Source organism: Aythya fuligula, chromosome 18 (genome assembly GCF_009819795.1).
Source record: "Aythya fuligula isolate bAytFul2 chromosome 18, bAytFul2.pri, whole genome shotgun sequence".
NCBI classification, from domain to species: Eukaryota; Metazoa; Chordata; class Aves; order Anseriformes; family Anatidae; genus Aythya; species Aythya fuligula.
The window spans coordinates 4,185,828-4,198,966 of NC_045576.1; the positions used below are offsets into that span (position 1 = coordinate 4,185,828).

The 13,139-nt window shown below is 44.6% G+C and overlaps 1 protein-coding gene across 5 annotated transcripts in view; it reads left to right on the top strand.

Annotated features, from left to right (window-relative positions):
• UNK (unk zinc finger) overlaps positions 1–11,627 on the top strand; it is a 39,565-nt gene extending 27,938 nt beyond the window's left edge. For 3 of the 5 annotated variants that reach the window (XM_032199875.1, XM_032199879.1, XM_032199876.1), the window contains 7 exons: positions 3,414–3,482; positions 4,166–4,340; positions 5,497–5,598; positions 7,061–7,249; positions 9,991–10,172; positions 10,717–10,974; positions 11,378–11,627. In XM_032199875.1, coding sequence (XP_032055766.1) covers positions 3,414–3,482; positions 4,166–4,340; positions 5,497–5,598; positions 7,061–7,249; positions 9,991–10,172; positions 10,717–10,974; positions 11,378–11,533 — 1,131 coding nt within the window. In that variant the 3' untranslated portion in view covers positions 11,534–11,627. The remainder of the gene's footprint in view (positions 1–3,413; positions 3,483–4,165; positions 4,341–5,496; positions 5,599–7,060; positions 7,250–9,990; positions 10,173–10,716; positions 10,975–11,377) is intronic. The other 2 variants (XM_032199877.1, XM_032199878.1) reach the window with 2 other exon arrangements.
• Positions 11,628–13,139: the final 1,512 nt, after the last annotated feature.

Below are 13,139 nucleotides of genomic sequence, written 5' to 3' on the forward strand. Positions count from 1 at the left end.
GGAGGGGTTAGCTACTTTTATGAAGAGCTGCCTGCAGAAATGTTTCCTACAAGCTAACTTAAAAAAAAAAAAAGTCTATGTTTCTCGAAAACAGAGATAAGAAGAGATACTTTTCTCAGCCTGGCTTCACTTAAACTCTTGTCTGTAATATTGAGAAGCTAGTCTTAATAAGCTTATTGCTGTGTTAGTATTGCACTGCTGTGAGAAAACAGTGGAAATATCCTGTCCAAACAAGATCCTGCAGAAAGTAGTTGAATTTAGAAGCAGACTGTGGGTTTTCTTGTATTTATTTTTCCAACTTTGGGAAAATATGATCAATCTTTGCAGTAGGACCAGTCTCGAGGACTGCTTAGTTGAATTAAAATGATTTAGTGACACTTACAGATTAAGCTATATACATGTAGGCTTTCTTGTAAATGCTTCCATTGTTTGGCTTAACGTGCCATGTGGCTTAGGAAATGGCAAATTGATGCAACGCATCTTTGGGGGTAAAGTGCAGAGCATGCTGTGATCCTGGCACTACTTGTGGGCACAACAGCTTGTAGCAGTTGTGCAGAAACAAAAGGAGAAACATGTGCTCGTTCTGTTGCCTCTGCTGCAAAGGAGGAGTGAACCCAAAGCTGAAGGACCGAGAGAACCCCTGTTTCCTGCCAGCAGAGGCAGGGTGCCAGGGAGGCCCAGCTTTGGAGAAAATGGGCAGCAAGCCTAAGCCAAGGAGAAAGAGGATGGAGCTTGAATGGAGCCTTTAAAAAGAGGGCCAGACGATGAGCATTTATGTCTGAGGTCCAGGCTGTGCTACAAAGATACTGTATTCAGGTAGCTTCTTATTCATGTGGCTTTAATTAAGTAAAAAACTGTGTTAAATGACTGGAATAAATGCCTGTTAACACAGAGACAGAAATAATCACAGTTGCCTTATGCTGGGCTTCTAAAGACAAAATTAGGTGTCTCATAAGTGTCCCGATTTAATTTTGTTTCAATCTATAATTACTTTATCTTCTGTAATTCCCTTTGGCTGCAGTGGGCACCGGAGATCCTCGTGTATGCTGTAAATTAGGCCAGTAATTAGGCACTTAACTTTGTTCACTCATATTTGGAAATGTAAGAGACACTCTGGCTCAGCCCTGCAGTCGGGTTGTAATTTTTTCCTTGGTCGTCTTAGTACAAATAACTTCTATCTTATTAGAATGAAAAATGTGTTAATAGATTCCACATCGCTTGTGGTAAGGCTGAGCCAGCACTTAGGGCTAAAAATATTTTTCCGAAGTCCCGAAAGATTTAGCAAGCTGGAAAATGCTGGCTGCGCTGGGAGGAGTTGTGTGCCACGACCAGGAGGTGTTTCTGTGTCCTGACACAGCGTCCAGCAGGCTTGTTCCGTACTGGTCATACAACATTCAGTTTCATTCATAATTTATGCCCTCTGTTTTTCTTTCCTGACTGCAACAACGTGAGCTGGAGAATTTCAGTGTGCCCTTTGAATTCCTGTGTTGATGTACGGCCCTTTTTTATGTTAGTCAGAGCTAAAGGAGACTGGCTTAGTGGTCACAATTGGTTTCCTCCATTTTTACACTCATGTTGCTTGATGAATGCAAGGCGGTGAGAATTGGGACAAACTCAGAAATGTGCTCACTTTTTCTTTTATTTAAAGGAGGGAAATAAAAAAGCTTCCAGTAAGACTTAGCAGCACCAGAGCCAGCCACACTGGCAGGAAGCCTCCAGTGAGGGGGGTACAGCTGCATCTGTGCCTTCACTTCAGCTGCTGACGTCTGTCGATAGCACATCTTGTGTTCAGCTGAGTGTCAAGCAGGGTAGGGATGTGCTGGATAATCTAGCAGGCGTGTTATCAGACACACACAGATGCACGAATGTAGCGCATCCAGGGCGCACAAAGGAAGACAAGCCTGGGAGCGGTTCGGGAGCAGTTTTGCTGTATGTAAACACGCTGTAGGTTGTTCAGAGAAGCATGAGAGAACGGTACCTGCTGCAGAAGGATCTCTGCAGCCGTATCTCAGCTGCCTGTTTGCCAGGCTTTGACTACTCCCCCCGCCATAGGCGTACAGTCAAGTAGAGAAAATGATTTAATCCTGTAAAACAAGGGACGAATTCTTCTGCTTCTCTTTCGCCTGTCTGGTTATGTCATACCTTCCCAGCAATCATTTATCTTTTCCATGAGGCTGTCTAAACCAGAAAGTCACGGCGTATCACTCAGGTCAGCGTGGCGTCTCGTGCCCTGCTGTTGTGCATCGTGCTTGAAACGCCCCTGCAGAGATGGTGGCTGCCTGCGCTCGTGATAAAAACGAGTGAGCAGACTTTATGCCCGGACCACGGCTCTGATTCAGATGGAGAGGGCTGGAGGAGGTTGGTAAACAAGCAGACCTGACTCCAAGCAGTTGTTTAGCCCCCTTTCCGTGCACAAAGGGTGCGAGTTGATCCCCCCTGTGCCTTGCTATTGCACACGTAGCAGCATGGGAGGAGCAGAGCACAGGCTGCAGACCAGATCGTTATACACGGACGGGCTCATGAGACCACTTCCTTCCCTGCTCTGGTTGTTGTAGCTCAGAATCGACTACGTCTATGTCAAGAGGGCTGAAATCAGTTAAGGACATGGTGCTGCGAGGTCCTTACACTGATTTTTTCAGGCTGGATAGTGGAAATCTAAATATATGTTGGCATTCATGCAATTTTGCAGTTCCAGCCAGCATTGACCTCAGTCGTGTTTTATAGCTCTGAGGCCTCTGTTTTAAGGGATGGGGGAGGGATTTTTTAAAAATAGTTTTAGATGGTTTTGCTTTTAAAATTGGCCAGTTATCTCTTTATTTTTGTTCATGACAAATTAAAGGAATTTGAAGAGATTATCCAGATCCTTCCCCATAAAATGATGTTCTCTGTAATACTACATCTGTTCCGTTCTTCTACAAACCGTGCAAACCTAGCTGGGAGCTTGAAAAGTTTGAGGGAAGCGAGCATCTGCATATTTTATTTTCCCAAAGCTGCAAAACAGTTACATAATTTAAAATTATAGTGTATATCTCACTGCTCTATTTTTATTTATTTATTTATTTTAGATACTAGTAGGGCTGATGAGTTATTTATAGCAAGGCAAAATAAGTCATGTTTGGTCTAGTTTCTTAAGATGTCCTTTGTGCCAGCAGAGACTGTAGCAACGCTGAAGGCCTATGTAATAGTGACAAGTCTGTGCATAACCCTGAGGGTGATGTCTTGATATATCAAAAGCAGATTAGTTGGGGTGTTCTCAGTTTGCTGTGCTCTCCTGCTGTGAATTCTAGTATGTAAGGCTGTAAGAGAGGAGGGGACTGTTTCCCATGGCCTCTCCAAAGCCAGTGCTCAGCCATTTTTAATTTTGCTGCTAATCCCCCTGCTTATCTTTTTGTTTGTTTGTTTATTTACTGTAGCAAGCAAAAATGAAGTCCCATTCACTGGAACACAGGAGCCAGGAGCAACCTTTGTTACAACCCAAACAGGTATGGCACTACTGGCAAGGCTCTGAACCTAGCTTAGTGCTCACGCTACCACAAATGAGGACACGAGATCTCTGTAGATGCAGACCACTCTGCAGGGAGCAAATTATAGCCCAGACACCATGAGGGATGCTCAGCTCGAGGGATTATTTTATGAAGATGGGGTTATTTGCTGGAGGGGTTATTTGAGAATGGCTCGGCCTGTGTCAGTTCAGGACAAATTCATGGGCCTGGACACAGCAGTGTCAGAGAATGTCTCCAAATTACAGAAAATAGAGCTGGAGTGGTTCTTTGGAGTCATCTCAGTTCAAGGATTCAGCAAAGAGAATTTAATATCAGGTTCTAAGTCATGTGCTGAACTAAGTCTGAATGAGTGATTATGTGACCCGTGCCTATGATTGCATGCAACCTGTGGGTTACAAGAGTTAATTCAGGGCAGCCTGAAGGCTGTTTGTAATACTGGAGGGAAAAAAAAAAAAAAAAAAAAAAAGCAGAAATTAAAGAAAAGCTGTTAATCTCTCCCCCACCCCCAGCCCAGTAGTAGCACCAACCATCTGTCAGGTTGGAAGCAGCCAGGAGCAGGTTTGTTGCTGATCATTGGCTCGTTCCTGCATGTTGTTGAAGGGATTTTTCTACACAGACATCTTATTTTGTACCTCTTTCCTTTTTCAAAACTCTTGTTTCAGGACATACTGGGTATTCTCCCAGTGGGGAGCCCGCTGACATCCAGCATCTCCTCCAGTATCACCTCCAGTCTGGCTGCAACACCACCAAGCCCTGCTGGCACCAGCAGCATACCAGGCATGAATGCCAATGCCCTTCCTTTCTACCCAACCAGTGACACCGTTGAGTCCGTCATAGGTAACTTTGCCATTTTCACTTACATTAGTAGGGCTTCCTCAGACGTGAATCACCAGGTACGAGAACTGGGATTAGCGTGGGTGTTCCAGTGAACTCCAATTTTTCATCTGTGTCAGTGTGGGCAGACTCCTGAGCCTGTAGGCTTTTTCTGCGACTAGGACGCATCTGATGTTTTCTGCAGGTTATTAGAGGTGAAATTCACCTAGAGGACCAACAGCAGGCCAAAGGCCTCTGTGCCGTTTATCCAGAACGTCAGGTGGTGTAAAGGGCTTTAGTTTTAGGTTTGTCAAAGTGACAAAAAAAAAAAAAGTTTGGAGCAGGCAGGAAATCATCAAGACGTTTTCCCACAGCTACGACCCCATATTCTAAACGACAATTTTATAGGAAGGGCCGCCACCAGGTAGCTGGCAAGGACTTGCCCTTCACAGGTTGTGGGACAGAGGCTGTAAGATAAAAGAGAACGAGAGAGTTCGTAGCGGGGAATCACTCCTTTTAGATAGATACACCTTTTTTGGTCACCTGTTTTTTGATCTAACATTTCTGAGGTGATCTCATTCGTTTGTTAAAAACAGTAATAGAAATGAGTGGGCATGTGTGGGATGGAACTATTATTGATCAAGGTTAGTGACGAGGCATGTTCAAGTAGATATAACGTTTGCAGGCATTCATAAGCTTTCTTTATTTTGTCTTATCGTTGAACCTCAGAGATGTTTTTGAAGTGTTCCCTTCTGCTGGTATTCCTTTTCCAAGTGGCTCTTCAACGAAGTAGGGACAAAGCACAAGCCAGACCCAGACATGTCATAAGCCAGCGTTACTGCGTGTTATGGACAGACTTGGAAGAGCTATTTGGGGAAGACTTATGGGAACTGCTGTTATTTCATCAGACTTTTTTTTTTTTTTTTTTTTTTTTTAATATAACGTTTGGGAATGCTTTGAGACAAAGAAATCAGATCAGGTAAAAGAACCTGAACTGAAAAGCTGCCCATGACACTTCTGCCAAACTGTTTTACAGCAGCATTGCACAGGATGGAGAGTAGGGCAGTGCAGACTGGCAAACAGAGAACGAAGGCTCCTCTGCATGTAGGCTCTTTGGGCCATCCTATCTCTTGAAGTTGTTGGTCCTTTATAACATAATTGGTACCTCTGTGTCTGGCAGAGTCTGCCTTGGATGACCTGGACCTGAATGAATTCGGAGTGGCTGCCCTGGAGAAGACATTTGACAGCAGCACAGTGCCCCACACGAGTGGCATCATGATAGGTACATGAAAGCAACAGAGCTTTCTTTATCTTCTGCCAAGCAGTGTTGCCCAGTCACCTCAGTGGAGCCAGCCCAACCAAGCTCTAAAACCAGTCCTAAAATACCGTTGGTTAAAACAGCCGTTATAACAAACTCTGGCAACCGCTGAGCATCTTTCAAGGGAAAGCTTGCCCTTATTGACTAGCAGGGCTGAGTTCTTGCCATTGGGCCCAGGTGTCCTGGGGATGTTTCTTGAGACTGAATGGGACTTGATTTTATTTATTTATTTATTTCCAAGTATGTAAGTAGACTCTAGAAGGTATTTGATACCTTTAAAACCAAGCCAAAGTGTAACGATTTGCATCTCGAGCAGAAAACTCTCCGTAGTAGTAACAGGAAACTCAGTGACCTGGTAATGCTATCCATCTGTCAGTCATCATGGCCTGCTGGTTTGATTCCTGTAGTGTCTGTCTCATCTTTAAGGCTTGGAGGTAGGCTGAGGCCTCTTCTACCTGTATCTAGGGAGTGTCCAGAGGAAAATGAAACGTCTCCTAGCTTTTTAGAAGTGCCTGTAGTTTCTGGTTACCCTTGTTCTGTAAGACAGGTTTTGATTTGGAGCTAACTTTCATTGTCTGAAGGTTTCCAAGGGAGCTGCTCTGCCTGGAGCTGTATAGAGGTGTGGAAGGAACCCTAAAGAATATCACTTCCACTGCCCTGCCAAAAATAAGAGTCCGGTCAGAGAGCTTATTGTGCATGTCTGCTGGTAGCCCTGCTTCTGCCACTACCCATCTGCAGGGCTTGGAGATCCTCCACACTTTTCCCTCTTTTTCCGTCGGTTCTCGGTGTTTTCTGGTGGTCTTCTAAGAAGGAAGATCAGAAGAGAGTGAGGAGCAGGGCTGGGATCTTCCTCGGTCTGTGCGTGGCAGGCAGACTGACCTCTTGTGTAAGGGAAGTGTGGTATCTTTGGAGGTTAGGTTTTCGTTCGTTTGATTATTTTTAATTACTGGTAGATCCAAGCACTCACATAGGTCTAAAGCTAGTCACCGATTTTCAGTAGTTCAGGTCGTGACCTGGCCCAGTGTGATAGTCTTCTTATTACAGGTTGTTTAGAAGCGTTAAAGGTAGAGGAACGTGCTATAAAAGTGAATTTTCCGTTACGAAGTATTTCACCAGATACCAAATTCATCTTCTCTAGACTGACAGGGACTGAAGCTTGCTCAGAAAACCTTTCGTTGCTTTGGCCAATGAAAGGAAGTAGTCCGTTGAACTCTGGAGGGTCTTAACCTACGTGGCTCGTGGGACAGCAGCTTCAGTGCTCCTCCTTAAGGCTTAGAGGGGGAATCCAACACGGTGAGAAGTGGAGGGGATCCTCAGGGGCTTAGGAGAGAGGGAAGCTAACGCCTTCTGCTCTGAACTCCTGCGCTGTGCCCTGGCCCATACTTCACAGTCATACATAGCCATTCTCTGTGTGTTCTTTGTCCAGGTGGGAGTTTGCTGCAGAGTTCTGCTCCTGTAAATATCCCCGGCTCCCTTGGAAGCTCTGCCTCCTTTCACTCTGCCTCTCCTTCTCCACCGGTCAGCCTCTCATCGCATTTCCTCCATCAGCCCCAGGGACACTTAAGCCAATCAGAAAACACATTCCTGGGGACATCAGCTTCTCATGGATCATTAGGTAAATGCACAGTGTGTGTGTCCCATGTACATGCTTGTCTGTGCCATGTAAGTATTTCCTTTTAAGTTAGCTTTGATTTTAATGTGTTATTTCACTGCTGCCATTTATGGCTCTTCTTCCCGTGAGAAGAGCAACAGTACTAAAGCTGCTTTTCCAAAAATCACCTAATAACTCGAGAGCAAAGGAGCAATTCCCTCTGTTCCTCATGTTTCCGGACTGAGAAAAAGGGCGTTGCTCTGATGATACCGTTTGGGAAAAAGAGCTTTGTCCTTTCAAACCCCTACTGCTGTACTGAGACTTTACTTTTATATAAAACTCAGAGTTGGTTCCTCAGTTTTGTTTGAGGTGGGGATTGCAGTTTGCTGTTGGGACTGCTCCTAGGATAGGTTGGCTTTTGGGAGCTATAAAGCCAGCTTAGTTCATTGTACTTGTCCAGCTATGTCCCCTTTGCTCCTTTTTCTTTCCCCTCTCTCGAGGATCCGTTTCCTGTATGAGAGAATGTGAAGGGAAGGGAACAGAGGTTACTTTGGAGCTTCAGCTGTATTGGGCAGAACTGGGAACTGAGGGAACAAATCCATTTAATTATGCAGATGTTGGATTACCTTGAGAAATGTTTATACTTAAGGCTACAGTGACACTTGCTCTGCTGATTTCTGTTTTTAAATAATAGCTCCTTCTATTGATGTAGAAGTCAATGCTTCGATTTTATATACACTTGAATCTCTAATATCCATCTTAAAAACACTTAACCATTTTATTATGTTGTAATCTACTGTTGCATGCACTTCTCTGTGTAACTGCATCCCTTGTTTGCACAGGCCAAAGCCACGCTTCCAGGCCTTGTGATTGCTATTTTGCTTTAACAGCTTTTACAATCACAGTAATAAGAAAAGACACATCAGAGGGCATCTCTGCTATTAATTAGTGTTGAGGCTGGCTGTTCGTTCCAGTTTCAGTAAGAGAAGGGAAACTTGCTAATAAGGTCTGCTTTTAATTTCAGGAAAAAATGAGTTATTAAGCAGTTTATTTGTGTAAAATAGGCATAGTCAGGACAAATATAAAACCAAAGAAATGCAGGATTTTTTCAAATGCATTCAAATATTTTGTTTTCAAGAAAAATAAGATATTTTCTTGGAATGCAACAAAAACATTTTTGCCAAGGTTTTGATAAGGTTTTTAAAATTATAACCTGGCAGTTGGAGCTCTGGAATCTGTTCCATGTGACTCACTGAATGCATGCAAGTTGATGTGTAGTTATTGCTTGTAGGTATTGCTGTTTAGTTGAAAATACGTAGTCCTGGGCTGGTTCCCACTGTGCTAGATGCTGTGTGTGCAGAGAAGGCATTCGTGACTACAGGGACTTCATATTTTAGGTGTGTAGTGAGAGCAGCAGGTGGAAAGAGGGAGTAAAAAGAAACAATGAGATTAGTTTGGGCAGCATTATGGCAGAATTTGTGGCTTGCCAGCATCCTGCGTAGTGCTAGCCTCCCTTTTAAGTCAGCCAGAGTTTTAAAAGCAAAATGTGAGTTGGGGCTGCACTAAAACTTCTTGCTCTCAAATGAGTGCACTTCTGAGCAGCTGAAATGGATCAATGGTAAGTGGCTTGAGCCAGTGAAGAGCCCTTGCTGCTCTGCTAAATGACTTGTTTATGCAGCTAAGCCCATAGTCAAGACAAGTTACTGGTTTTCAGCTGCTCCCTCGAGGCTGTTTGTGTCTTGGCTGGCACTAAATGGGACGTAAGTTGTGTTAGTTTTCAGTGAGAGGCTGTTGGCCCTAGGGCTTGCTTGCAAACACAGTCAGTTTGGCTTCTGGAAGATCACAGTTATCAGTTGCAACGAGATTTAGGAGTGTCCTCACCCAGTGGTAAGCACCAGTAAATAAAAACAACTCCTACGTCAGGCTGGGGGGTGTCTGTGCGTATGAGGCCGTAGCGCTCAGCTCCGTCTGGAGATGAGCTTTTCCTACCAGTTCTCCCTTGAGTACAAACTGTGGATTCTTATTTCGAGTGAACATATTTTTTGTCATTAAAAGAGTACAAACCTTAGAGGCAGCCAAGACTCTGAGGCTGGCGTCAGCCTAAAGAGCCAGCTTTGTTTACAGCTGATTTTCTGTTGCTTTGTCTCCCAAGCCTTGAAGTTCTTCCTGAAGAGAGGAATGATTTGAACATGCTAAAATAAGGAAGTGGCTAGTTGATCTTTCCACGGTGCCAGTCACTGATTGCATGCTACAACTCTGCAAGGGATTAAGCTGATGTGCATACTGCTGCTTCCACTTCTTCCTTTAGAAACAGGGCTTTCCAGTTCTGATCCTTGCATACACAGACAGTAGTGACATTGGAGCGTTTTAGTCTGGCCGTCTGGGAAGTGAGACTCAGAAAAGCTCCAAGCTGAGGAGACAAAAAGAGAAGTAAAGGCCCTACACACATTTTCTTAGGGTATAGTCAATTCTCTATGAGAAGGGGGATTCAAGCTGGTAGTCAACTTGACTGTAAAGTCAATGCTTCTAAAAACCACCTGGTTCAAAAATTGCTTCAGCTGTTCCTTGGATTTTCTGTATATTATAAAAGAGGCCTACTGGTGTCAAACTTCCCCTATAAAGTCCCTCTCTGGGTCCTGGGGATGAAATAAATCTTCTCATTCCTATATACGCATTTTTGAATCCTGGACTTCACAGGGGTAGGGAGGAAATGGGGGAATTGCCAGCACCTGTGACATAACCCTCTCTATTTCCCTGTGAAACAGGTTTAAATGGGATGAACAGCAGCATATGGGAACACTTTGCTTCGGGGAGTTTTTCGCCCAGTACCTCACCTGCATTTCTGTCAGGTCCAGGTGCTGCGGAGCTGGCACGACTACGACAAGAACTGGATGAAGCCAACGGCACAATAAAGCAGTGGGAAGAGTCTTGGAAACAAGCCAAGCAGGTACTTGGGCAACTCCTGAGAAGCGAGATTAAGGAGGGTAAGGGAGTAGGAGGGTGTCAGCCTTTAAACAGGAGCTTACCAGAGGCTGAGGTGATGAGGAAAGCTGCAGGTTTTACCAGCAGATTGTCTTAAGTGTTCTTATTCTTTCTCCCCCCTTTGGAGAGACTGAAGCGATTTGTTTTATGCGTTCAGATGCTGCAAGTGCAAGGCCAGGTGTCATAACAGATGCACTGAAGTGCTTGACAGTCTCTTAGACTGGCGATTGACTTAGATCCGTGACAATTTAATGTTATGCAAATTTCATCCCCTTAGCTGCCTAAACCAAATCTGTAGCCTGCAGCCCAACTGGATGGGGTACCCAGAATGAGCAGCACTTTGAAGTGGAGCTCCAAGGATGTTTGGGAATTTGGGAACAGGGCAGATTAGACAGAATACACTCCTGGTGAGGAGCATGTAGAAAAAATGAGTATTTTTGCCTAGGATTCTCTCCTGGACGCTGACAGAGTTTTCAAACTGCTGTTACTCTCTTTGTTGGAATTCGTAGGCTTGTGATGCTTGGAAAAAGGAGGCAGAGGAAGCAAATGATCGCGCCAACACAGCTAACATGGAATGTGAACTGGCTCGGGAGCAGAGGGAAGCCTTGGAGCTGCAAGTGAAGAAACTGCAGGAGGAGCTGGAGAGGATCCACACGGGCCAGGACCCTCAGTTTCTGCGCTCCTTCTCTGACCTGGAAGCTCTCTCGCTCTCTTCACTTTACACCCTCCAGAAACAGTTGCGGGCAAACTTGGAGAAAGTCGATAAGGTGAGTGCCAGGGATTTGCAGAGCAGGGCCTTGCTGCCTCCGCTCCTACAGATAGCAGCTCTTTTTCTTTTCGTTAATAGAGTCAGAAATCAGCAGCCTAACAAAGCAATTCTATGTGGAGGTAGCCAAAGTGAGTTCTAGCCACCTTAAAGGAAAACATCTGCCTCTTCTCTGTACCTAAAGTACAGAGTTTCAGTCGATCAAAGCTGCTGTGATCCTAAAGGTCCTAAAGGACACCATGCTGTGCTGCTTTGCTTTTGCTTCAGAAGAAAAATGGATGGACAGCTGCAAGTCTGTCCTCTGCTGCCTCCTTGCTGGTCCCCAAACTGTGTAGCACGGGGCTGGAGCCCTTCTGTTTTCTCGTTTTGATGCTTACGTTTTGCCCTGTCCCCATCTCTTGCAGGCAGTATTTCAGATGCAGTCAGTGAAATGCCTTAAGTGTCAGGAAGAGAACCGGGTGGTGTTACCGTGCCAACACGCAGTGCTGTGTGAAACGTGCGCCGAGGAGGGCGAGTGTCCCATCTGCCATCCCAACAGGCCCCATTCTCTCCAGTCGTGACCTTCCAAGGACGCTTGTTCTAATCATATCGTATAGAACTTTTTAACTTTATACATACGTACATATATATGTATGTGTACATATATATATGTATGTGTAGATATATATATGTATATATGTGTGTGTATGTGCATGTTTGTGTATGTATATATATGCACACACACGCACATACCCACATAAAACAAAAATTAGTTGCAGAGCACTTTTTAATATTTTACAACCCGTATCTAAACTGCCCCTCACCCGTGCCCCACTAATTCTAACTCTTGAGGAACTTTGAGAGCTGTTTTTAATACAGATCAAAGGGCCATTTGCAAAGAGTCTGTGTTTCTCCTCTTTTCTATTTAGGTGATAACAAATTTTTGACTATTTCCAGAAGGATTTAGAGTGGGCAAGAGGGGCTTCCACGTGCTTTCCAGAGGAAGAGTTGAGATCATGGGGAGGATCGAGGTGGATTGAAATGACTTTTTTCATGTCTTCGGTCTTCCTGCTCTTTCACTGACCCAGCTTGGTTAAAGCCGTCCTCCCTGATGGAAGCTCCGCTGGGTCCCTGCCTGGTGGGCCTCACATTGCCGATCTCTGAATGTGCAGAAACTTTGTCTGTCATTTAAAACAGCAAAGTTCGCTTTTTAAAAATTTTTTACACTCTTTGTATATTTATATGAAAAGAAAAAAAAAAAAAGGGGAAAAATATATTGTACCTAGAGCAAGCCAGGCCCCCAAATTCAGTGACCAGTAATCATTGCTGATACAGCTAATGCTGCAGGTTTCAGCAGCCTTAGAAGTATTGCCCTTGTGCCAGCTAAAGCCCTTCATGAAAGGAGTATGGATGCACAAGTTAGTTCTCTCCAGGCACCCCTTTGTGTGGGAGCTGTCTAGAGGATTTTTAGCGTTTCAAACCAGATTGATTTTCCTTTTAGCCACAGAGACCTCTTTCATAGCCACTGCTGAAACGCATGAAACAATTCCAGATAGTTTAAGGACGCTTTTTTTGAACAGAGCGGGTGTTGCCTGTTTCAGCATCTCGAGGATGAATTGCGGGCTTCTAAGTTCAGAAGCTATCAAGCCAGGAATCACGTCTGCCAGTGGTGACGGAGAAAGCCCAGCATGGAACAAACCGCTGATAGATCTATTCCTGCTTGAAAGTGGAGCTGGAGGAGAGTGCAAATTCCTCACCTTCTGTTCCTAGGTGGAGATGCTTCTTCCTGCCCTCAGCAGCTCATCACTGTGGCACAAAACAGGACACATATCACCACTTAAGCTTATAAATGCAGCCACCATTCTTATGTACGTAAGGAAATGTCGCTGTTTAGAAACTCTGAAGCTAGTTAGTCTAACAGTGCCCTGTGGCGGTGGTTCCTGTGTTAGTTATTATCTTACAGAGCAAGGAGATAGAAAGGAAAAAGACTTCAATTTCAGATATTTCCTTAGAATAACTCATCAACCAGTCTGTCTGTGTACTGGTGACTTAGTAGTAATGTGGTAGCCTGCTGCATGCGGCTGGGTGCCCACCTCCAGTGCTGTGTGCTGGCAGGGGTGATAAACTCATCGTGTGGGAGCAGAAAGAAGCATCTCCCATCAGAGGAATGCACTCCCTTTTCCTCAG